This window comes from Aotus nancymaae, unplaced genomic scaffold (assembly GCF_030222135.1).
Source record: "Aotus nancymaae isolate 86718 unplaced genomic scaffold, 86718_ANA_hifiasm-v0.15.2.pri h1tg000014l, whole genome shotgun sequence".
Lineage (NCBI taxonomy): Eukaryota > Metazoa > Chordata > Mammalia > Primates > Aotidae > Aotus > Aotus nancymaae.
Genome location: NW_026988425.1, coordinates 119,454,070 through 119,478,123, shown reverse-complemented (window position 1 = coordinate 119,478,123; position 24,054 = coordinate 119,454,070). Strand labels below are relative to the sequence as shown.

The window sequence follows — 24,054 nt, the reverse complement described above, 5'->3', positions numbered from 1 at the left end:
AATATTTATCTCTCTGTGGAATCATTCCCACTGGCACACCACACGGTTCTTCAGTCTCGATCCCACACATGTCTTTTCTGTTCCCTTCTCAGTAAAGTTCACTGGATCCAGTTCCTCACTTCCCCTTCTCACTTGAGCCCACTTTCAGTCGGATGAATGAGTGAGGACGTTGCATCTTTACGCAGGAGTTAATCCTCACCTCTTCAGAAACCTGTTCTTGTCTAGATCACGCCTGGCCTCCACCTGCTCAGTTCAGCAGTCAGCTCTCATCCTCAGCTTCTTCACTTATTCACAGCAACTGTAACTGCTGGCCACTCTCTCCTCCTTGATGCACTTTCTTTGTTGGACGTCTAAGCTACCTCTGTCTCCTTGTTTTCCAGCTGCCCACTGGCTGCTCCTTCTTGTTCTCCATCGCTGGTCTCTCTTCATCTTCCTGGCCTTTAAATGTTGGAATGTTTCAGGGCTCAGTCCTTGAATCTCTTCTGTATGGCCACTCACTTCTTTGGGGATCGTGTTCATTGTCTGTTTTCATTGCCACCCTTCCTCTGGATGCTACCTTTAAAATGCACCCAGAATCCAGCCGCTTCTTACCACTCTACCTACCAACCTGGTCCAAGTCATCAGTCTCATTCACTTGAAATACTTGTGATGAGCTTCGAACTGGTCTGTATGATTCCACCTGTGGGAGGGAGAGGCTGCTGTGGATGGATGGTCCGGGAAGGCCTCTTTGAGATTTGGCCTGAAATATGAGGAGCTAGCCATGCAAAGACCCGAACAAAGAAGATTCTAGGAAGAGGAAAGGGCGGTGTGCGGATTCTGAGGTGGGAGAGAGCCTAGGACTTCAGTATCCCGGGGTTGCTCAATGCTTGATAAAAGAGTGAATAGCAGATTAAGAGTAACTGTCACAGGATTTAGAGATTTGACCCACGAGGTACCTATTGTTTTTAAAAAATGTAAATACTCACTTCCTAAACATACTATTAAAGCCTGCACAAATCTCTTTCATGCAGGGTTCTCAAACAGTAGATGAAACTACTGTTTGGTGAGTAGCGCTTTAAAACTGAGATTTTATTTAGCAGTCTAGAGTTCTGGTTCTTTTTGAAACAGTAGGAATAGGGGCTATCTTCTGTAATGCAGCAGTTGGCTGGAGTTAGGTGCTGGCTGTTCCCTTTAGATGAGCATTTGTTCCTCCGTCCCCCCACTCCCTGTTAGGGATGCCTGGAAGTATCACCCATTTGTATAACCTGCCTGGCCCCTAGTGGCATCTGCTTTTGCAACACTGAGATCAGGAAATGCAAAGATGTCATCAGTTTGGCTTTGAAAGGACTCCACCGCACATATTCACAGAAGGTTTTTAGGTTGGGGCAAAGGGTACCATGGAGCAAGAGAGATTGTAGGCAAGGAGTGTAGGGAAGCCACAGGGATCCAAGAGACCTCGAGGCACAACTTTCTGTTTGCTTCTCATTCACACATGGGCCACCAAGGTCTGTGCAAGAAATCTTCACTTCAAAAGAGCTCAAAGCGGAAGTGCCCAGAGGGGTTTTCATGATCAAGCCGGGTTGACTAACCAGTTATGCCATTGAAAACCATCAGTCAACACAGTGGCCCTCAGGGTGGCCAGAGGAGTTCAGACTTTAAATAGCACATCACAAATTCTACTGCTCTTATCTGGACCAAGATCCAGAGCCAGCTATCCAAGTGTCCCCAGAGATAAATATAGATGGCTTCCAGTCCTGAAGTAAATCAGCTCTACCCTAACACGGGAGATGATGACCTTCAAAGTCAAGGAAGCCTTCCTGTTCAGAGTCATCTTACCAAAAGCCATCTGAGTTCTGGAAGACCTGATGTTGACACAGGTCATGAGTTTGATTCTGTCAGTAACCCATCTTGCTACCTTCTGGTCTCTTGGTGTGAAGTTCAGCCCTGCCCACCCCCTTCACCACCACCTCCCACTCCCCAGCTATCAGCTTATTCAAAGGCAGCCAAGCTTTGCTCCCTCCCTCTTCCCCATCACCAGCTCGCCAGAGTTCTTGCTGTGTTCATTCTGTAGCCCCTGCCCTATTTCCCAGAGCCACCTTTGTTTTCCCCTCTTTATTTCTGCTAGAGTGTGAGATTTTGAAAGCAGAGGATGGGACTTACTTATGCTTTTGCTCCTGTCCCAGACTCTTGCTGGCGTAGAGAATGCAGATTGGCAATTTCCATATCACGACTGATCCCTTCTCTAGCTCTTTGATCATCTCTTTTCATCTCAGCTTCAGCTCAGCCCTACTCCACAACTAGCCCTCTTATGAGAGCCCTGGACTATTCCTGTATCCCATCAGACACAGTATTCCATCCTCTATAAATGACCACAACTTGGTCTTAAGTGAAATGGGAGAGGCTTCACTGAGCCTCATTGGGTTATGGTCATGTCTGAGATGAGGTGTCATACCTCCACTGGCCCAGGTGACCCCTTCTCTCATGTGTCTCACCCGGAAGTGAGAAGTCATTCTGGATAGTAGGTACCAAAAGGGAAGCTGCTTTTCTGAGACATCTCTAGTGTGGTAGCTTGTGAACAAGGCAATTGCAGGGTTCTCGCAGTATCCTCAGGGAATCTTTCTTAATAACTCTTCTTTTTAGGCTGAGAGAAGATTAAGGAAAGTGAAAGATACCCCTTTGCTCCCAGACTAGGGTGAGCCCCAGTTGGAAACCTTGCTGGTGTCTTAAATGCTTTAAATTGCAGCTGCTTCCACTCTGGCCGTGGACATGTCTCCACTCACCAAAGACACAGCCAGGAACCTGGGCTCTGGGTCTCCTCATTGCTCATTACTTGGCCCAGAGAGTGGTCCCATGGTTTAGAGCTTGGTTATCCATCTCCTGGGATGATAAAATCTCTCAGCTGCCAGGCAAAGTCTTTAGTTTCCCCAGATGATTGGAGAGAGAACCTCTTCCTGATTGAAGGCTCTGTCCTTACACAATGTTGCTGAAGTGCGGGGCTTCTGTCTCTCAGACTTTTTGATGTGCTTGTAGACCCTGACCTATGGGCCTATTGGACACATTCAGAACCTAGAACCTCCAGGAGGAATGGTTCTTCTCTTCTGCAATGCTGTGGCTTGCTGAGGGGTCAGGGCCAGCGAGAATGTTGCATCCTCAGGCAGAGTGCCAAACGCCTCACCCCAACCCTGCTGTCCTTGAATAGCATTGGTGTATCTTTTCTCACGGGCTAATTCCTAATCTAGGGCATTGGTGACTCACTGAACTATAATACTAGGTTCTTTCATCAGATTTTGGGAAAGTTTACTTATATTTTAATAATTGTGGTTAGAGAGGAAATATCCTAACCTCATGCTCCTCATCTGTTAAATGAAGCCATTAATACTTCCCGCACAAGGTTGGAATGACAAATCAAAATTATTACACATGTGACCTATCATAGTATCTTACACATGGCAGGAGATCAACAAAGTCCAATTCTTGTGTCCCTTCATTTCTCCTCTACACATTTGTATCCAAATCTCTTATGTGAGATTTAGGAAAGAGTTCTAACTAGCAAGAGAATGGAAAAGTTAACCCACTTCTGAAGATTTATTCGCTTGAGTTTACTGGACCCATAAGAGACTAGAACAGTCTAACATGGTGATTCTAGATTGGTTTCCACTAGACAACTTGTTAAAACCAAATCTTTTTAACCTAAAAGAAAATGTTTACTCTTCCAGAAGTTTCCAAGCATCAGATGCTACATAAACGAAGCACCTGGCTGACTTACCCAATGCATCTTATTTCATGGGGTATGCAGATGGATACCCTGATGTTCCTCCATTATTTAATCCCAAAGTGAGAGTTCTTTGTGGGATTCCCATATATGTTAAACATTTATCACATTTACCACTTTGAGGGACTGTGAACCCCACGCCCTAGTCCAAGAGAACATTACCCTTTGAGGGGGTGTATTTGGTTGAGTAATAAATAAATGGAATGGAAATGGCAGGAATTACTCTTTAGAAATGTTATTATAGATGGAATGGAGATGGTTTAGTTGGAAGATGCTGATTTTTATCCCTGCAAAGCATATGCATACAGTCAAATAAATATTTGAGTCATTGCAGGAAAAAGCAGCTCATAATCCTCCCAGGATAATTAATGCATTTAATTTCTATGTATTCAATCAAAAAAAAAAAAAAGGGTTAGAACTGGCTTTTTTGTCTTTGGTTAATTACTAAATAAAGAAGCTCACCCACATGGGACCTCTTCTTTCATGTCACCATGGTAAGCCAGTGTGGGCTGATGGCACATCTTACCCTGCTGCCTCTGGTATAGAGAAGAAATATTCTGTCTTTGTGAAAAGCATCTCTAAAGCTGGTGAGAGGTTTCTGATACCTGCCAGCTCTCTGGAAGGACATTTGGCATTGGGTCTCAAGAGCCACAATTGTTGATCTCCTTTGACTTCATGATTCAATTTCTTAGAATCTATTCTGAGGAAATAATTAGAAACATCAACAAAGGCATATGTGCAAAATGTTCTTTGCTGAGTTGTTTATTAAGTGAAAAGCTAGACTATGAAGCTTTTGATACAGAAAGGTTTCTATCATGTAAATACAGTATGTGGTTATACACGTACATATGCAAATACAAAAATAAAGCCTGCTAACAACAGCTGTCTCTGAGTGGTATGATGAATAGATTTTTGTACATGTTGAGGGGTATTTTTTCAGATTTTTCTATAGTGAATAGGAATTACTTTTAGATTTTACTTATTGAACAAATATTAATGGAGTACCTATTACACATACATCTCTGTGCCAGAGACACAGTGTCGAACTCTACTCAAGCAAAACCAACATGGTCCCTTCCTCCAGGAGTTTACGGTCACAGGAGTTTGGCAAATATCAAACAAATAAATATATAATATCAAATAGAGGCGTGAGATGCGAAGGGAAAGCGACGGTACACTGCTAAAAGTCTATCAGAGACGGCTGAAATTTGGAACAGGAGCCAACAAACTGTGACCCACAAGCCTGTGACCTATTTTTTTTGTAACATTTTTAAAGGGTTGTAAACTTAGAAATAATAATAATATGATGTGACAGACGCCATAGAAGATAGCAAAGTACGTTTTACAAGTAAAATATCTATGCTGTGTCCCTCTATAGAAAAAGTTGGTTGAGCCTTAGTTTGGAACATCACGGTTGCCGCCTTTCTAAGGAAATGACATTTAATGTGGGAACTAAAGAAATATGAGTTAGCAAAAAAAAAAAAAAAAAAAAAAAATTCCCCTCTTCAAAGTCTTATTAGGGGAAACTTCAAAAATGTTGTTCAGAAAAAGCTTTTTATTGGAACCTGGCTCCTTCTCCAGGTAAGGAGAGAGGGAGGTATGTTTAAAGGGCATACTACTAAAAATAAGTTTCCTCTGCTATTCTCTATCCTCTTTCCTCATATTCCTTTAGTATATGATTGGCTTGTTTTTAAAATGTCACCATCTTATTTTTATTTTTCTAATCCTGTGGCTTTCCAAGGTCCCAGACAGTTTTCAGCTGCACTGCTAATAGCATCAATAGCAGCTTTCATTATTGTGCATTTACTTTCGTGCCAGGCATTTTGCTAGATACTTTAAATCCATTCACCTATACAATCCTAACAATTCTGCAAAGATAAGCACTGTTGTCTGAATTTTACAAAGAAGTAATAATGGTCAGAGAGGCTGAATGCGCCGTACACAGTCATGCTGGTGGTAATCGTGGAGCCAGGACCACGGCCCAGATGTCTCAGTCTCAGAATTGGGCTCTTGCTTGCATGATGCCTGTCAATGCCGGCTCCTCCCTCTTCCAAGTGGCGGCGGGGGGGGGGGGGGGGGGAGGGGCGGGGGTATTATATTTCCTTTGTTGTGTTACCACCAATTAAAAGTCTCTTCCACTCCCTCACATCCCTCCTCCTTTCACCCTCCTTCTCCTCCCCCTCTACTTTGCAAGTACCAATCATGGTTTTCAATATCCTCAAAAATCTCAGTATATTAAAGGGTCAAAATGACTCTAATATGCCACTAAGCTTGTTGAGTGAAATTGAGGATGATTGTATTTCTAGCTTTCTAACTAGTTCCTTATCTGCTTCACACTAAAGACATTTTTGGTAACTCCACTGAATTCTAATTTTCCAGATGTATTTTTAAAATTTCTTTTGCTAAAGGCAGATTTTAAATGAGTCTAATAGCATAGTTGTTCCAGAGATGTTGTTAATTTTGTATTTCCCTTCCCTGGTGATAGGCTCATTTTTCCTCCATTCTTCCTTTTTCTAGACTTCTAAGACAGGATTTGAGAAACTCTTTTTATTCTCTCTGGTACCTCCATAGTCTTGGACAGTGAGGTTTAGTAGTGAAAGCACCAGGCCTGGAGCCAGTAGACCACAAATGCAGTGTCAGTAGGTCCTCCGCCAGCATTGAGGTTCTCAGCAAGTTACTGACCCTTTCTGGGGCTCGGCCTCCTCATCTGGTAAAACTAAGGGGTTGGATTCAACATCTAACTTCTAAAGTTTTTCAGTTTGTCTAGGGGTCTAGATCAGTCAGGAGATAGTCAGGAGACAGAAATCATACCAGTTACTTGAAAATAGAGATTTTAATGTAAAAATTATTAACGGTGAATGAAACTCTTTTGAAAGGTATCATTGAGGTGGTAAATGCAGGGAGAAGCTACCTCTCCTAGGGCTTGGGGAATAAAGGAAAGAGATTGGAATGATTATAACTTAGAATCTTGAAAAGGGGTTCCACGAAGCTGTAACTCAGATCTCTGAAGAGGGGCCCCAGCTGGCAGGTGCTGGTGTGGGAGAGGAGAATGGACTGCAGTGTGACCTCTGCTGATTGGATGCAGCTGCTGTCTGGAAAGGAATTGCTGCAGTCGGGATGAAACCTACAGGAACAGAAAGGACAGGACCTGTCTTTCTTCCCCAGCCTGAAGCCTCCCTTTAGCGCCCTCTATTGGCAGAGCCTCGCAGAGAGTAGCTAGCCAAACTGGGATTTGTGGACCAAGCAGCGTCTAGAAGGGTGGCTTTGGAGCGGAGAGACAATAGTTTCATAACTGCACAGTGTTCATTGCTAAGATTGCAGACTGGTAGACTAGAAGCCACTTTTTTTGCTAAGGATATCTTTATTGTTTCTTTTTAAATCGATTTATCATAGTTGTACATATTTTTGGCGCACGTAATATTTTGATCTTATGTGTACAATGTCATAAACATGCCTTGTATGGCCTTAGGTAGTTTAATCAAATATTTGTGTCTGAGTTTATGTTTTTAATCTGAATATCTTCTTCCTGGGAAATCCACAGTATTTAATCTTTCATTATTTAATTTTTTTTTTCTTTGAAAGAAAGAAAAAGAATAATGAAGAGGAGGAAAAAGGAAGAGAAAGAGAGAGAGAGAATGGGAGTATTGCTTTCTTGCCCAGGCTAGAATGCAGTTTAGTAATGGGTATTGAAAACCTCTTTTATACCAATAATTATACTTGATGTAAACAGGAAGGAATAAGGGAAGAAAATAACAAACGAGCAGCCAACCAATATTTCATTTAAACCTATGAAATGCTATGCGATTACTGAGGAGTGATTTACTTCCAATTATGTAGTCACTTTTGGAATAGGTGTGAGGTGGCAATGTGTGTTTTGTGTATTTGAAGTGGAGAGTTCTATAAATGTTTATTAAGTTTACTTGTTCCAGGTCTGAGTTCAAGTCCTAAATGTCCTTGTTAATTTTCTGTCTCGTTGATCTATAAAATCATTAGCTCTTCTTGTTACATTGATCCTTTTGCCATTATATAATGTCCTTCTTTGCCTCTTATGCTCTTTGTTGCTTTAAAGTCTACTTTATCAGAGGCGAGAATTGCATCTCCTGCTTTTTGTTTATTTGTTTATTTTTACTCTCTGATTTGTTGATAGATCTTCCTCCTTCTCTTGTTTTGAGTCTTTGTGTATCGTTGCATGTGAGATGGGTCTGGATGCAGCATGCCGATGGGTTTTGGCTTTTAATCCAATTAGAATATATATAACGTTAATACTAGCATTTGATGCTAGCTGGCTGTTTTGCCCATTAGTTAGTGTAAATTTTTCGTTGTGTTGATGTTCTTTTCTTTTTGATATATTTTTGGAAAGGCTGATATTGGTTGTTCCTTTATATGTATAGTGCTTCTTTCAGAAGCTCTTGTAAAGCAGGCCTAGTGGTGGTGAACTCTCTAAGTACTTGTTTGTTCGCAAAGGATTTAATTTTTCCTTCGATTATAAAGCTTAGTTTGGCTGGATAGGAAATTCTGGGTTGAAAGTTCTTTTCTTTAAGGATGTTAAATATTGGTCCCCACTCTTTTCTGGCTTGTAGGGTTTCTGCTGAGAGATCTACTGTAAGTCTGATAGGTTTCCCTTTATGGGTAACCTGACCTTTCTCTCTGGCTGCCCTTAGTATTTTCTCCTTCATTTCAACCCTAATAAATCTGGCGATTATGTGCCTTGGGGTTGGTCTTCTTGAAGAATATCTTTGTGGTGTTCTCTGTATTACCTGGAGTTGAATATTACCCGGAGTTGAATATTACCCTGCCTTGCCAGGTTGGGAAAGTTTTCCTGAATGATATCCTGAAGAGTATTTTCCAACTTGGATTCATTCTCTTCATCACATTCAGGTACACCTACCAAACGTAAATTAGGTCTTTTCACATAGTCCCATATTTCCTGGAGACTTTGCTCATTCCTTTTCATCCTTTTTTCTCCAATCTTGTCTTCTCGTTTCATTTCACTGAGCTGGTTCTCGACTTCTGATATCCTTTCTTCTACTTGATCAATTCGACTGTTTAAACTTGTGCATGCTTCGCGAAGTTCTCGTGTTGTGTTTTTCAGCTCCATCAATTCACTTATATTCCTCTCTAAATTGTCCATTCTCGTTAACATTTCGTCAAACTTTTTTTTCAAGGTTCTTAGTTTCTTTGCATTGGGTTAGAACAAGTTCTTTTAATTCACAGAAGTTTCTTACCACCCACGTTTTGAAACCTGCTTCTCTTATTGGAACACACTCGTAATCTATTAAGCCTTGTTCCGTTACTGATGAGGAATTGCAATCCCCTGTAGAGGGAGAGGCATTCTGATTTTGAGTATTCTCTGCCTTTTTACACTGATTTCTTCCCTTCATTATATATTTATCCATCTGTTGTCTTTGTAATTACCGACTTTCTAACTAGGTCTCTGAGCAGATGTCAAACTTGTTGATTCCCAGCGCCGAAATCTGAGCAATCCACTGCGCCGGCCAAAACAGCGGTGTTAAGATGGATGGTGCTTTTCTGCCCGGGAATCTCCGGACTCTGCACCAAAAACTGGCATGCTAAGGCGCCAGCTAAACCGCTGCGCCGGCCACAAGAGTCGCCCTGGCGATACGTGGGGCTCCTCTGCTGGGAATCTCCTGGTCTGTGAGCAACAAATATTCGTCTGAAAGTGTGGCGTCCTCTCGTTCTCTGCGCTTTCACTGGGAACTACGAGCCCGAGCTGCTTGTGATCAGCCATCTTGGATCTCTCTCCCTTAAATTTTTTTTAAAAAAATTAATGAGAAGACAAGTTGGAGATCATCTCTAATTCAGTAATCAGTTTTTAAATGAGGTGATGGAGACCCTCAGAAGCCGAGAGGTCTTGCTCCCAAATCATACAACTAGTGAATGAGATCTTTGGATTCCAAGGCCTGGATTCTCATCACTATTTACTGTTTACAGGAGGACAGGTGTGCTCTAGCCTCATGCTAGTCAAAGTGTGGTCCCCAGACCAGCAGCACTGGCCTCAGCTGGGAGCTTGTTAGAGATGCAGAATCTCAGGGCCCACCCCAGGCCTGCTGAATCAGAATATGATTTTAACAAGATCCCCAGGTGATTTATGTGCTCAGTAAAGTTTGAGAAGTGCTGTAGATAGCTTTATTGAAGTAAAAGAAAAAAATAGACTTTTATTGGATGCTAGTGTTTTTCTCCAGGGTGGAATTAGGGTATGGGGTGTAGAGACTAGTTCTCAGCAAATCTCTGAACTGCTCGTCCACTCCTCTAACTCTCTTTTCTCATTCTCTGCTTTCAGTTTATGGTCCCATAAACATACATGCAAACACCCATGTGTGCACAGTCACACAGGCATGCGTCCATACATATCATATATCTGCATTTTCTCTCTCTCTCTCACACACACACACACACCCACCCTCTGAGGTGTTTATGATCTGGCTTCTGTCCTACCCTCTAGTCTGAACTCTCATCAGGTTTCCCTACATGAACCATGCACTACTGATGCTAGGCTACTTACAAGTAGTTGCCCAAACGTATCAGACTTTCTTTTTTGCCTCAGTCAACAACTGGAAATCAGGTTAAATTGTTTGTCTTTCAAGAACACATCAATGTCTTTCTGTTGGAAGCCTTCCCACATTGAGTGAAGTATATACAAGCTTTGCTCTTCTTCTGGGTTTTAATAATATCGAACAAATACCTTTATTGGAGCACTTTTTCTCAGAGATAATCATACATTTTATTGTTTATCTCCTTGAAAGGATGGAACCATTCCTCACTTGGCAAGCAATACTCGGGGTGAGCAGATGATTAAAGAAGGAACTAATGTAGAGCAAAGGAATCTGACCAATGCTTATCTATAAAGAGCAGCAAAGTGTAATAGTTAAAGCATCGAGTTGGTTTTTTGAAAAGATAAAACTGACAAACTTTTAGCTAGACTAAGGAAAAAAGAAAATTAGAAATGAAAGAGAAGATACCACAACTGATACCACAGAAATATGAGTGATCACAAGAATTATGAAAAATTACATACAACCAGTTGTGTAATCTATAAGAAATGCATAGATTTCTAGAAACATGCAATCAACCAAGACTCAATTATGAAGAAATAGAAAATCTTAATAAGCCAATAATGACTAAAGAGATTGCATTAGTAACAAAAATCTCTCAACAAAGAAAAGCCTAGGACCTGCTGGCTTCACTGCTGAATTCTACCAAACATTTAAAGAATAATTAATGCCAGTCTTTCTCAAACTCTTCCAGAAAATTGAAGGAAAAGGTACATTTGCAAACTCATTTTACAGATCCAGCATTACCCTGATACCAAAGCCAGAGAAGAACACTACAAGAAAAGGAAATCACAGGTCAATATTCCTGATGAACAAAGGTGCAATAATCTTCTACAAAATACTAGCAAATTAAATTCAACAGCACATTAAAAGGATCATATACCATGATCAAGTAAGATTTGTCCCTGGCAGGAAAGGATGTTTAAACATATGCAAATAAATAAATGTGATACACGACATTAATGTAATAATGGATAAAAATCATATCATCGTCTTAATAGATGCAGACAAAGCATTTGACAAAATTCAGCATCCTTTCATGATAAAAATTCTCAACAAATTAAGTATAAAAAGCCATATGTAACAGACCCACAACTGACATCATAGTCAATAATGAAAAGCTGAAAGCTTTACCCCTAATATCAGGAACAAGAGAAGAATGCCCACTCTTGCCACTTCTATTCAACATAGAGCAAGTAGGCCAGAAAAAGAAATGAAAGGCATCCAAATCATGAATGAAGAAGTAAAATGGTCTCTGCGGACAGCATCTTATACATAGAAAACCCTGAAGACGCCACCAAAAAAAGTTAGAATTAATAAACAAATTCAGTAAAGTCTCAAAATAAGAAGCCAACATAAAAAATAGTAGTGTTTCTATATACTAACAATGAATATCTGAAAACAAAATCTAGGAGACAATTTCATTTACAATAACATTAAAAATTAGGACTGAATTTAACCAAGGAAGTGAAAGGTCTTTATACTGAAAACTGTAAGACATTGATGAAGAAACAGAAGAAGAGGCCGGGCGCGGTGGCTCACGCCTATAATCCCAGTACTTTGGGAGGCCGAGGCGGGTGGATCACAAGGTCAAGAGATCGAGACCATCCTGGTCAACAAGGTGAAACCCCGTCTCTACTAAAAATACAAAAATTAGCCAGGCATGGTGGTGCGTGCCTGTAATCCCAGCTACTCTGGAGGCTGAGGCAGGAGAATTGCTTGAACCCAGGAGTCGGATGTTGCGGTGAGCCGAGACCGCGCCATTGCACTCCAGTCTGGGTAACAATAGCGAAACTCCGCCTCAAAAAAAAAAAAAAAAGAAAAGAAAAAGAAATAGAAGAAGATACAAATAAATGGAATGATATCTCATGTTTATGAATAGAAGGAATTAATATTGTTGAAGTATCTATATTGCCCAAAGTAATCTACAGATTCAATGCAGTATCTATCAAAATTCCAGTAGCATTTTTTATAGAAATAGAAAAAAAATTCTAAAATGCAGATAGAACCACAAAATACTTGGATAGGCAAAGTAATTTTGAGCAGAAAGAACAAAGCTGATGACATCACACTATCTGCTTTCAAATATACTACAAAACTGTAGTAATTAAAAAAAAATAGTACTGGCATAAACACAGACATATGGACCAATAGAACAGAATGGAGAGCTCAAAAATAAATTCACACATTTGTGGCCGATTGATCGTCAACAAAAGTGCCAAGAACACACGGTGGGGCGAAAAACGGTCTTTTCAATAAATTGCATTGGGAAAGCTGGATATTACATGCAGAAGAATGAAACTGAACCCTTATCTCACACCATATACAAACATGCTACATTTCCTTAAGTCTATTCATTGGTTGTAGCTTGAAGAAAGGTCCTTCTTGGATGGTAATAAGATAGCTGGCCTTGGTGACAATTGCTGTTTTTCACATGGACCATGCTTTTCCTTCCTAACATTTCCCGTATCCATTTTGCCACACTTTACCCTGGAAACTCTCTCCTGAAATGTAATCCACCAGTTGAGGGCTTTTGCAGCAAAAACACTTTCCGTGCTTAAAAACTTACAGCATTTCCCTCATCTGCAGATGACACAACTAAATGAGTGGTCTTACAGCTATCTCAGTTTTGACTGATCTGTGTTAGTCTGTGTACATGTGTATAAACCTGGCGAGGCCATTTTTAAAGATAACATTTGTAAAAGGTCACATTTGTATAGCACTTCCAATCTGCCATAAATATCACATTGTACCATTTTGTGTCTATGACACAAAAATTCTAGGATAAGTAAAAATGAGCATTTTATTTTCTAAACATCGTATAGTTTCTAATCTTTTGTCTTTTCTCTCTATTCTCTCCCCTCCATACCCTCATCACAGGGATGATAGTCTACTTGGGAATGATGGCAGGGGCCTTCATCCTGGGCGGCCTGGCTGATAAGCTGGGAAGGAAGCGAGTCCTCAGCATATCTCTGGCCGTCAATGCCTCCTTCGCCTCCCTCTCCTCCTTCGTGCAGGGTTATGGAGCCTTCCTCTTCTGCCGACTCATCTCAGGCATTGGGTATGTTCTGAGAGAGCTGGAGCTGGACCCTCCAAGACCAATGGCCCATCCATTCTGGTACTCTAGCTCTGAGTGGTAACTCTAGAAACCCTTGGACTGACGTTTTGTTTGACTTTCAGGATACTATATTAAAGTCGAACCTTAGAAAGAGTTAGGGTTAGGATTAGGCTCTGAAGTCAGCGTGTAATGTTAAAATAATCCAAGACTGCTTCCCACATGTAGAGAGGAACTGCCTGGCCATTCTCTCAAATTCACTGGGTCATTTCACCACAGAGCCTAAGGTGGGATATAGGCAACTTGGTTTCTGCTATGACCATTTTTAGTGTATGACTTGATTCTTTCCCTCTGACATTTTCTCTTTGCAGTATTGGGGGTGCTCTGCCGATTGTTTTTGCCTATTTTTCTGAATTCTTGTCTCGGGAGAAGCGAGGAGAACACCTCAGTTGGCTGGGCATCTTCTGGATGACTGGGGGACTCTACGCATCTGCCATGGCCTGGAGCATCATCCCACACTACGGTGAGCTGCGGCTCAAAACAGCCTAGGGGTCCCTGTTTCTATAGCTCCTGCACCCAAACAATAGTTTCTATCCTCACCCTTATTCCATGTACTCATACACAGTTCCGGTATGTGACCTTGATTGTTCTTAAGAACTTCTAACATTGCAGACACATTGTTAATTTCAATTCACGTGTCTTTTTGGAAAAATATATCCTGTCCACCCTCTTTTCTCCTTCCTTCCTTTCCTTTATTCTTCCCTTTCTGCTTCCCTCTCTCCATTTCTCTTTTTCTTACTTTTGTTTGAAATAATGTCAACCTTCATCTCCTCCGGCCCTCCTCCCTGCTGAGCAAGTTAGGCTTTGGTAAGCTCACTTTATAGATGACGGAATGAAAACCAAGAGAAGTTGGTGATTTGCTTAAGGCCATGTCCCTGGCATGTGGCAGAGTGGGGACTGGAGTCCTGATGTCCCCTCGGGTGCAGGAGGCTTACAGTTTTTCTACCCTAGTGCCTGCCATCACTCTTGTTTGGCTGTGGGAGTGGAGCTGCCCTTAGAGACAAGTTCATGGTATCAGCCGGGACAATTTTATTTTCCTGGATAATTGCAAACATTGTATTCTCTGGACAGAGACCTGGCAACATCCACTTTTACTACTGGTTTTGTCAAGAGCAAAGTAGGGAGAAGGCAGCCATTTTGACTTTGATTCTGCTTTTGGAATATACTAGGTAATTCTATCATCATTCAAAACCATTTTTGGTAAATCACTGATTATGAGTACAGGCTTTGCAGTGATTTAGAATCGTGCAGACCCTGAGGGGGTAGCAGAGAGCTTCCCCTGAAGCTGACCATTACTTCACCACGTGTTTATTGTCTTGTTTTAAATATGACCTCCTCTGCTCTGCTTTTTGAGCTAATGGAGGCTCCATGTATATCTTTTTCAGAACAAGCCTTGGTTTAGACAGTACCTACTGTTATTAGTTAAGGTGTTACTGGGTACGTTACCCTGACAAGCTGATGAACCTGAAATCTCCGTGTTTTAACACAGCAAAATCTTCTCCCTTATGTGAGGTCCGGCTGGCATTTCTGATCTGCAGGTGGCTGTGCTCCATCAGTAATCCTGGAGTTTAGACTCCTTCCATTGTGTCATTCTGTCATCTTCAACATACAGCTTACAAGGTCTCCGGTTTGGGGAGAGAGAACGGGCAGTTATGGATTGGTTAAAGGGCAGGCCAGGAAGTGGAGCACACTCACCATCTCTACTCACATTCCAGTGGCCCCCACCTGTAACATGACCACACCCTTCTGCAAGGGACATTGGGTAATAATCTAGCCACGTGCCCACGGAGTAGAGGAAGTGGGTTTGGGAACAGCATGTTGTCTTTGCCATACTAGTACTTGAAAATCCACTGGATTTTATATCAGAAACAGGAAATATGAACAAGAATAGTGAAAAAAGAGTTGAAGGGTTTTCCAGCCAATTCTGTCACTCTAGTTCTCCATAATTTTAGATACAAACTTGTATTACTGTTGATATCAAGCTCTGCATTCTATCCCTCACTCAAACACACACTTTAATTGCGCGTGTAGTATGCTGTTGATTATATGGTTCGGAGGCATTGCTTTTCTTTTTTCCTCACAATATCATTTTCTCTGTTAGCTGATCCAAATGTTTGAAAACTGTGAGATTATTTTCACTTTTTTTTTTTTTGAGACGGAATCTCACTCTATCGCCCAGGCTGGAGTGCAGTGGCTGATCTCAGCTCACTGCAATCTTCACCTCCAGGGTTCAAGCGATACTCATGCCTCAGCCACCCAAGTATCTGGGATTGCAGGTATGCACCACCATGCCCAGCTAATTTTTGTATTTCTAGTAGAGTTGGGATTTCACTATGTTGGCCAGGCTGGTCTCCAACGCCTGACCTCAAATGATCCACCCGCCTTGGCTTTCCAAAGTGCTGGGATTAAATCAGATGTGAGCCACAGTGCCTGGCCTATTTTCACATTTAAATGAAGTGATTGAAAAATCTTTTATGGAGGGAAGCTACTGAAATCTGAATAAAAGCTGAATTCAGATAGTGGTGCTGTGTGATAGGGGACAAGTCAATCCATCTTTTCAGCCTTGGTTCCTTCACCTGTAAAATGGAGGGGAGAAGGGACCCCAAAATAATCAGCTCTAGGTATCCCTGCCAGCCTGAACCTTTGGCAATTCTTGGGGTGCACAGAGGAATTAATGTTGAGAAAAATTCCAAGATAATCCTAGTACTCAGGCTAGCTTCCCTCCTGGAAGCGTTAGCAATTCTGGGCTTTCTGTTTGCAAACTGCTTGTTCCATGGGGAAAGTCAGCCCTCACACTTGGCCAATGAGAAAGGTCTTTGATTTCCCTCTGATTGGATCAGCCTTGGTCATGTGTCCACCTCAGCCAATCACTGGACACCAGAGGATGCAGGCCTGGAAGAGTTCAGATCCACTTCCTTCACCATCCCTGGAGCTAGGACTGGGGTCAGTCCTACCCGAACCACAGGTGTGCAACACAGTGGTGAGGAAAAGGCAGGAGGGTGTAGTGAGGGGAGTTGGCAACCCACAGTAGTCACTACAAACTGCATCCTTTTTTTCACTTCACAAACACACATTCTCACACAAACACACACGCTGTTGTGTAAGTGTCTGATTTCTAGGAAAGCAGTAAAAGAATTCAGGATTGGGACATGTTTAATGACGTAGATGGGATGTCCATGACAGAGGGGCCACTTGGTAACTGTCTGACCACTGCAGCCTGACAGCAGGGCTTGTAGTTAAATACTTTACCCCAAATGAGATTATGTTTTAAGTGAAGTAACTCAGGAATGGAAAACCAAACATCATATGTTCTCACTCATCAGTGGGAGCTAAGCTATGAGGATGCAAAGGCATAAGAATGACACGATGGACTTTGGAGACTCAGGGAAAGGGTGGGAAGGGGGTGAGAGATAAAAGACCACAAGTTGTGTGCTGCGTATACTGCTTGGGTGATGGGTGCACCAAAATGTCACCGATCACCACTAAAGAACTAACTTGTGTAACCAAACACCACCTGTTCCCCAGTAACCTATGAAAATGAAAAATAAATATATTTTACCCCAGATGGACAGGATATTTCCTGATGAGTATGGCTGTATGATAGCTGTGACTTTTATATTCCATTTTAAAACAGAAGCCTCCTGGATGATCAGGCTTAATTGAAACAGGCATTCACTTGGGGACAATCCATCCTAGAAATATGGTGGGCTAGAAGCGGAGTGTAACAAGAGCCATTGTTTATCTTAAGCCTCAGATGTTTTATCCACAGTGACAGACATTTGATGGTATTTTCCAGTGTGCCTGAGGCAGTAATCCTCGAACAAATGCATGTGTAACTTGAGAAGAGACTGATATTCGTATGTACAGCCTCTGTAAACTATTTAATTGATTTTGACAGAATGAAGTGAGGGGAAGTCTTGGCACCAGGAATTTGGGTGACTGGCTCATTGAGAAAGAAAATTACAAAGCTCAGAATGTTTTCCTGGGAACTCATGGGTATAGCTCAGAAAAATAATGGATATATTATGGAAGATTAATTCCCATTGTAGTCAGCATCACCAGCTGTTTGTGAAATCCTGACAGAGGAAAGTAGGGCAAACTAGAAGAATCAGCAAACAGAACAATCCCGGCTTCCATGCTTCCAAATTAATATTGTTGCAAATATTTGGAAGCAGTTTGCTGTTTAATTTTATTTAATTTAGGGCCTCAAAGATGTGCCTAATGAATGTGATAAATTCGGATTACCGAAATCACCGTAAAAGCCATAGAGGCATGAGGGAATAATGGATTTTGTATAATTTGTGCATATTATCATAAAGAAAAAGATCTTTTTGAAGCAGAATACTTTATAAACATAGCTGCTTCTGCCCCTCTTCCCTGCTTATCCATCTGAGTTTGATTGCTGTGTTTTTGATCCACTTTACTTCTAATGATGCCAGAATAGTTTTTGCACATGAGGTGAGAATATGTAAATATCACTATGGTTTTATCTTTCTCTTTCTAGTGTTACTCCCAGGAGAAGGGAAAGGCTTTTTAATTAAAATTAAAATGATTGAACAAACCTCAGTGAGATGCTAAGAGACTTCTGATTGAGTGTATTGGATGAGATGTATGTTCAGTTGCTGTGGTCAAAGGTGCCCAAGGGGCCACAGTCCCACACTTCCAAACTGAGATTCCGTCTACCTAGTCTTTTAATTGTACAGATAAAGTGGAAAAGATCTGCAGGAACAGCAGATAATTGGTTAGGAGTCTGCTGCGAGTAGAACCAGTGGAACCACAACGGGGAGTGATAAAAATTCAAGACAAGCTGCTTGCCACTGGAGTTGGCCATATGTGGTGGTTATAAGTAAATGAAATACAAGTTTTATATCCAGAAAATTATTGCCCTCTAAACTTTAAAAATTCATATATTTATTTACATAGTCTTGTCTTTAAAAATACCATTCGAATTGTCTTCAGAAATACTTTATGGCATGAGAAACCAGTCTATTTTATAACCTTGGCTCTATTTTTTTAAAATAATTCTTTTGCTGATCTTTGCTGACATTTATCTATTTTATTCAACAGCCTTGGCACTAAATGTCATGTACCTATTTCTAAAAAAAAAATCAAATCTACTCTCTAGACATGTGAAGTGTGATGGGTTGCCAGGAGCGTTCACACATAGCAAATTTGTGGAGGTAAAAACCTGCCAATGCAATGTGATAGGATCAAGCCAGAAGTTGACCTCTGATCTCTATGACTGCAAAAGTCTAGGCTCTTTCCACTTTCTTACTTAAAAGAGGGAGGTTTGCTACCTATGAGGATAGTCAAAACAATGCTTGAATGTTGTTCCTGAATATGATTTTAGCAAGGCTTTGAATAATAATGATGGAATAGGAGCCCATTATCTTCCCATTTCAGTGATGGTGGGATGCATTTGAATGTAGTTGCCTCTTATTTGAATAAATTGTTTAGTCATATTACAACTTTAAGTGTTTTTCAAAATGTGGTCCTGAACCCTTTGTACTGGAATTACCTGGAGCTGGCATTGCCCTTTGACCTGGGTAAGAGGGATCTCCAATAGAAGCCCTGGGCCATACGAGGGCCTGCTCTGGCCTTCCTCTGGCTGCACTCCTTCCCGTGAGGCCAGGGATCTCTGAGGCCTTGACCCCATCCCCCTCTCCATCTAGATTATGCTCTGGGTGCCCAGGACCCAGGAATTCCCATAAACTCAAGAGATCAAGACTAGAGTGCCCATTCTCATCACAGTGGTGAATCCACGCATGTTAGCACGTGGTCCCTCACTTGGCAGGAGGGAGTGGGAGATGTGGCACAGGTGGGTGTAGAGTCTGGGCTTAGACTTCTAGCTTGCTGCTTGTTGAGGCAGGCAAATAGAATATGTTTCATTTCACCATTTGCTGTCTTAAAATATAACGATTGTGTAGAGATACAGGCTATTGCTTCTGCTTGTACTCTTATCCAAGGCTCTGTAAATGTCAGGCCAGGCCTGGACCTGGGGATTTGTCCAGGAGCTGGACAATTTTGCATATTCTGACAAATATGCAGTATGAGAAATATCATTTTGCAGATTTGTCAAGATGTGGCTCTTGTCCCAGCCTTATGGATCAGAAGCTTTGGAGGCACAGCCAAGGAGTCTGCATTTTAACCACCTCCCCAGTGACTCTCTTGTTCCCTGAAGTTTGTGAGCTAGGTCTTCAGAGTCACTCTTCTGTAGAGAAAAAGGTCATGTCCCAGAAATCCTTTGACTGACTGCTCCTTTGCAGGCTGGGGCTTCAGCATGGGGACCAATTACCACTTCCACAGCTGGAGAGTGTTTGTCATCGTCTGTGCTCTGCCCTGCACCGTGTCCATGGTGGCCCTGAAGTTCATGCCAGAGAGCCCAAGGTTTCTGCTAGAGGTGAGTCAGTGCTTCCTCCGCAGCGGGAGAGCAACGCGACCGCCACAGGAACCCCACCTTCCTTCCTGCTCTCAGTTCCTGGGCCCATACTCGTCATTAAATCCGGCTCCCTGCCTGCTGTGATGGTGGCAGGTTATGGATTCGTGGACTGTAGCGCTGGAGGGCTCAAGAGCTCAGGGGCCCAGAGCAGGAGCTCCTTCCCAAGGCTGTGGAAGGGCGGTTCCGGAGCTGCCTCACGACACCCACTGGTCCTGAGATCCTGATTAGAAAGTTTTTTAGCCTGGGCTACATAGGGAGACCTCTTCGCTACAAAAATAGAAATAATTAGTTGAGTGTGTTGGTGCATGCATGCTTGTGGTCCCAACTACTCGGGAGGCTGAGGTGGGAGGATTGCTTGGGCCCCAGAGATCAAGGCTGCAGAGAGCCATGGTTGTACCACTGCACTCCAGTCTGGGTGATAAAGAGATACTTCTTCTTAAAATATATATATATATTTACATTTATATTTATATGTTAAATATTTATATTTCACATTTACAACTTGAAAATATATATTTACATTTATATTTATATGTGAAATATTTATGTTTCACATTTACACCTTGAAAAAAAAAAAATATATATTTTTTGGAGGCATAGTGCCACAAACTGAGTTGACTTAAAAGAAGAAATGTGTCTCACAGTTTCAGAGGCTTGAAGTCCCAAATCAAAGCAGCAGCAAGGTCTTGCTCCCTCAGAAAATATATGGGAGAATCCTTCCTTGCCTCTTCTAGGTTCTGTTGGTTTGTGGCTTTTTTGGCCATTTCTTGGCTTGCAGCTGCGTCACTGCAGTCGTGGCCTTCATCATCCCATGGCCTCCTCCCTGCATGCTGAAGGGCAGCAGTTATAATGGATCGGGGCTCCACCTACTCCAGAATGTCATCATCTGAATTTAGCTAATTGCACCTACCACAACCCTATTTCCAAATAAAGTCACTCTCTGTGGTACTGGGGATAGGACTTCATATCCTTTTTTAGGGGACACAGTTTGACCTGTAACATGTTGCTTCTTTGCCTTGTCTCATCAGTGAGGAATGTGGTTCCCACATCCCAGTCCACTCAACCTTATAACTGCAATTAGTTACTCAGAGTGTATAATGATAATACCACCTAGCATTTACACCTTGAAAGCACAACCTTATTGTCCTTGTGAGAATGGCTGGGGAGGGAAGCTTGTCCTGGTCATTCACAAGTCCTAGATAGTAATGAGTCCATGTGCTGTCGCCTCAGACCTGACAGGAATGCTCGTGTCAGCATTCCCATTGAGCTTGTAGGATTTTCCACCCCTAATGAACAGAAGGCCTAGTCAGTACTGAATTTTTCCTGTGCCTTTTCTTGGTTTCACCAGATGGGCAAACATGACGAAGCCTGGATGATTCTCAAGCAAGTGCATGACACCAACATGAGGGCTAAGGGGACCCCAGAGAAAGTGTTCACAGTGAGTATGGGGTTGCCTGCCAGTAACAGGGGGTTTTCCTCTTCACTGCTTTGCTTTGCTAAAAAGTAATTTAAGCACATGACAGAACATTTGTCAAAAGGAGAATAAAGACTCTGATATTGCTGTCACTTTATAATAATGATTCTTTGCATTTTGATGGACATCCTTCTAGGTTTTTCCTTAGGTTGCTAATTGTTTTAAAAATGGTGCCAGGCACATTGGCTCATGCCTGTAATCCCAGCACTTTGGAAGGCTATATTAGTCCCTTTTCATGCTGCTGATAAAGACATACCCAAGACTGGGAAGAAAAAGAGGTTTAATTGAACTTATAGTTCCACATGGCTGGGGAGGCCTCAGAATCACGGCAGGAGGCAAAAGGCACTTCTTACATGGTGGTGGCGAGAGAAAATGAGGAAGATGCAAAAGCAGAAACCCCTGATAAGCCCATCAGATTTCGTGAGACTTATTCACTACCATGAGAACAGTATGGGGGAAACCGCCCCCACGATTCAATTATCTCCCACCAGGTCCCTTGCACAACATGTGAGAATTATGGGAGTACAGTTCAAGATGAGATTTGGGTGGGGACACACAGCCAAGCCATATCAGAGTCTGAGTCCGGCAGATCACTTGCAGTCAGGGATTCGAGACCAGCCTGGCCAACATGGCGAAAACCCATCTCTACTAAAAATACAAAAAAATTAGCTGGGCGTGGTTACCTGCACCTATTCCCAGCTACTCAGGAGGCTGAGGCATGAGAATCTCTTGAATCCAGGAGGTTGAGGTTGTAGTAAGCTGAGATGGTGCCACTTTACTCCAGCCTGGGCAACAGATCAAGACTGTGTCTGAAAAAAAAAATGGTGACAGTAATACACAGGTTTCTCTGGGGATAAGCATATGTATGAATATTTATATATACATATTATTATCATTATTATTTTGAGACAGAGTCTCACTCTGTCACACAGGCTGGAGTGCAGTGGTGCAATCTCAGCTCACTGCAACCTCTACCTTCTGGGTTCAAGTGGTTCTCCTGCCTCAGCCGTGTGAGTAGCTGGGACTATGGACACATGCCACCATGCCTGGCTAATTTTTGTATTTTTTATTAGAGACGGGTTTCACCATATTGGCCATGCTGGTCTCAAACTGCTGAGCTCGTGATCTGCCTGCCTTAGCCTCCCAAAGTGTTGGGATTATAGGCGTGACCACCATGCCTGGCCCATGTATACATACTATTTCACAGTATAGCCCTCATTATCATTTTATGTTGTCTCCTAGTATTCATAATCATCATTTTAATAAACGGTAACACTACAACCATTAACACTGTTTTCCCAACATGTCTCTAATGTTGGAAGCTTATTTATCCGGTTTTATTTCCTTGTTTCTGTAAATACTAGTGCAATGAACCTTCTCTTGCACATCGTTCCTTCCTCTTCATGTTCTGGGATTGTTTTATTTCTAGGAGTAGACTCCTAGAAATAAAAGTGCTGGCTCAGAGAGCTTGGTTATTTTTATAGCTCTCGAGATATACTGCCAAATTGTAACACATTTCAACTGGATTGTACCAATCTACAATGCCACAGACAATAGGGGACCCATTTCATTTTTATTTTTTGAGACGGAGTTTCGCTCTTGTTACCCAGGCTGGAGTGCAATGGCGCGATCTCGGCTCACCGCAACCTCCGCCTCCTGGGTTCAAGCAATTTCCTGCCTCAGCCTCCCGAGTAGCTAGGACTACAGGCGTGTGCCACCATGCCCAGCTAATTTTTGAATTTTTAGTAGAGACGGGGTTTCACCATGTTGACCAGGATGGTCTCGATTTCTTGATCTCGTGCTCCACCCTCCTTGGCCTCCCAAAGTGCTGGGATTATAGGCGTGAGCCACCGCACCCGGCCCTGGACCCATTTCTTTACACCCTTACCATCATTGGCTATTAGTCTGAATTTTGTTTCTTGTCAGTTTTAAAAGCAAACAAAACAAAACAAATAAACAAAAAAACCCCAGATAATTTCTATAAAGATGTCTTGATAGTTACAGAGATGCTGTGTTCCTGCCTGCCATGCTCTGACCAACCAGGAGGCTATAGGCAGCTTTTCGATAACTTCCCCTACTTCAAATCCATTTCCTCAAGGAAACTTTCCTGGAGTAACTCCCACCAAACTTTGATTCACTGCTTTTGATTTTTTAGCTTCCATAATTTCAGTCTCCAGTAAACCACTTATCCTTGTTAACCTGTTGCTTAAAACCGCTGCTTTTTAGGGAGGATCACACGGTAGCTAAGCATCTGCACCCAAAGTATCGAATCCCAGTTTTGATACTTTGTAGCTGCGTGGCCTTAGGCAAGGTACTCTCTGTGCCTCATTTTTCTCACGGAGAAAAGAGGGATAATCAAATCTAAAATGTGGATATTGTAAGGATTAAATAAAACACCAAAAAAACAGTGCCAGACTTGGACAGACATTAACCATTATGTAAAATGTTTTGACATTTTTTCATAAATTACCTCAAGTTATAAATTTGATGGAAAAATTCCTCAATTGCATATTTTCTTAATTCTGATGCTTCTAAAATATCTGAAGTATGGGGCCAATCCTTTTCTGGCAAATTTTTAAAAAACTTTTATTTTAGCTTTAGGAGTACATGTGAAGGTTTGTTATATAGGTGAACTCATGTCACAGGGGTCTGTCATACAGATTATTTCGTCACTCAGTTACTAAGCACAGCACCCAATAGTTA

The 24,054-nt window shown here is 41.9% G+C and overlaps 1 protein-coding gene across 5 annotated transcripts in view; it reads left to right on the top strand.

Moving 5' to 3' along the window:
• SV2B (synaptic vesicle glycoprotein 2B) overlaps nucleotides 1-24,054 on the top strand; it is a 199,786-nt gene that overhangs the window by 139,805 nt on the left and 35,927 nt on the right. For all 5 annotated transcript variants that reach the window (XM_012438690.3, XM_012438691.3, XM_012438688.3 and 2 more), the window contains 4 exons: nucleotides 13,204-13,384; nucleotides 13,750-13,901; nucleotides 19,705-19,838; nucleotides 21,226-21,315. In XM_012438690.3, the coding sequence (XP_012294113.1) occupies nucleotides 13,204-13,384; nucleotides 13,750-13,901; nucleotides 19,705-19,838; nucleotides 21,226-21,315 (557 nt within the window). The remainder of the gene's footprint in view (nucleotides 1-13,203; nucleotides 13,385-13,749; nucleotides 13,902-19,704; nucleotides 19,839-21,225; nucleotides 21,316-24,054) is intronic.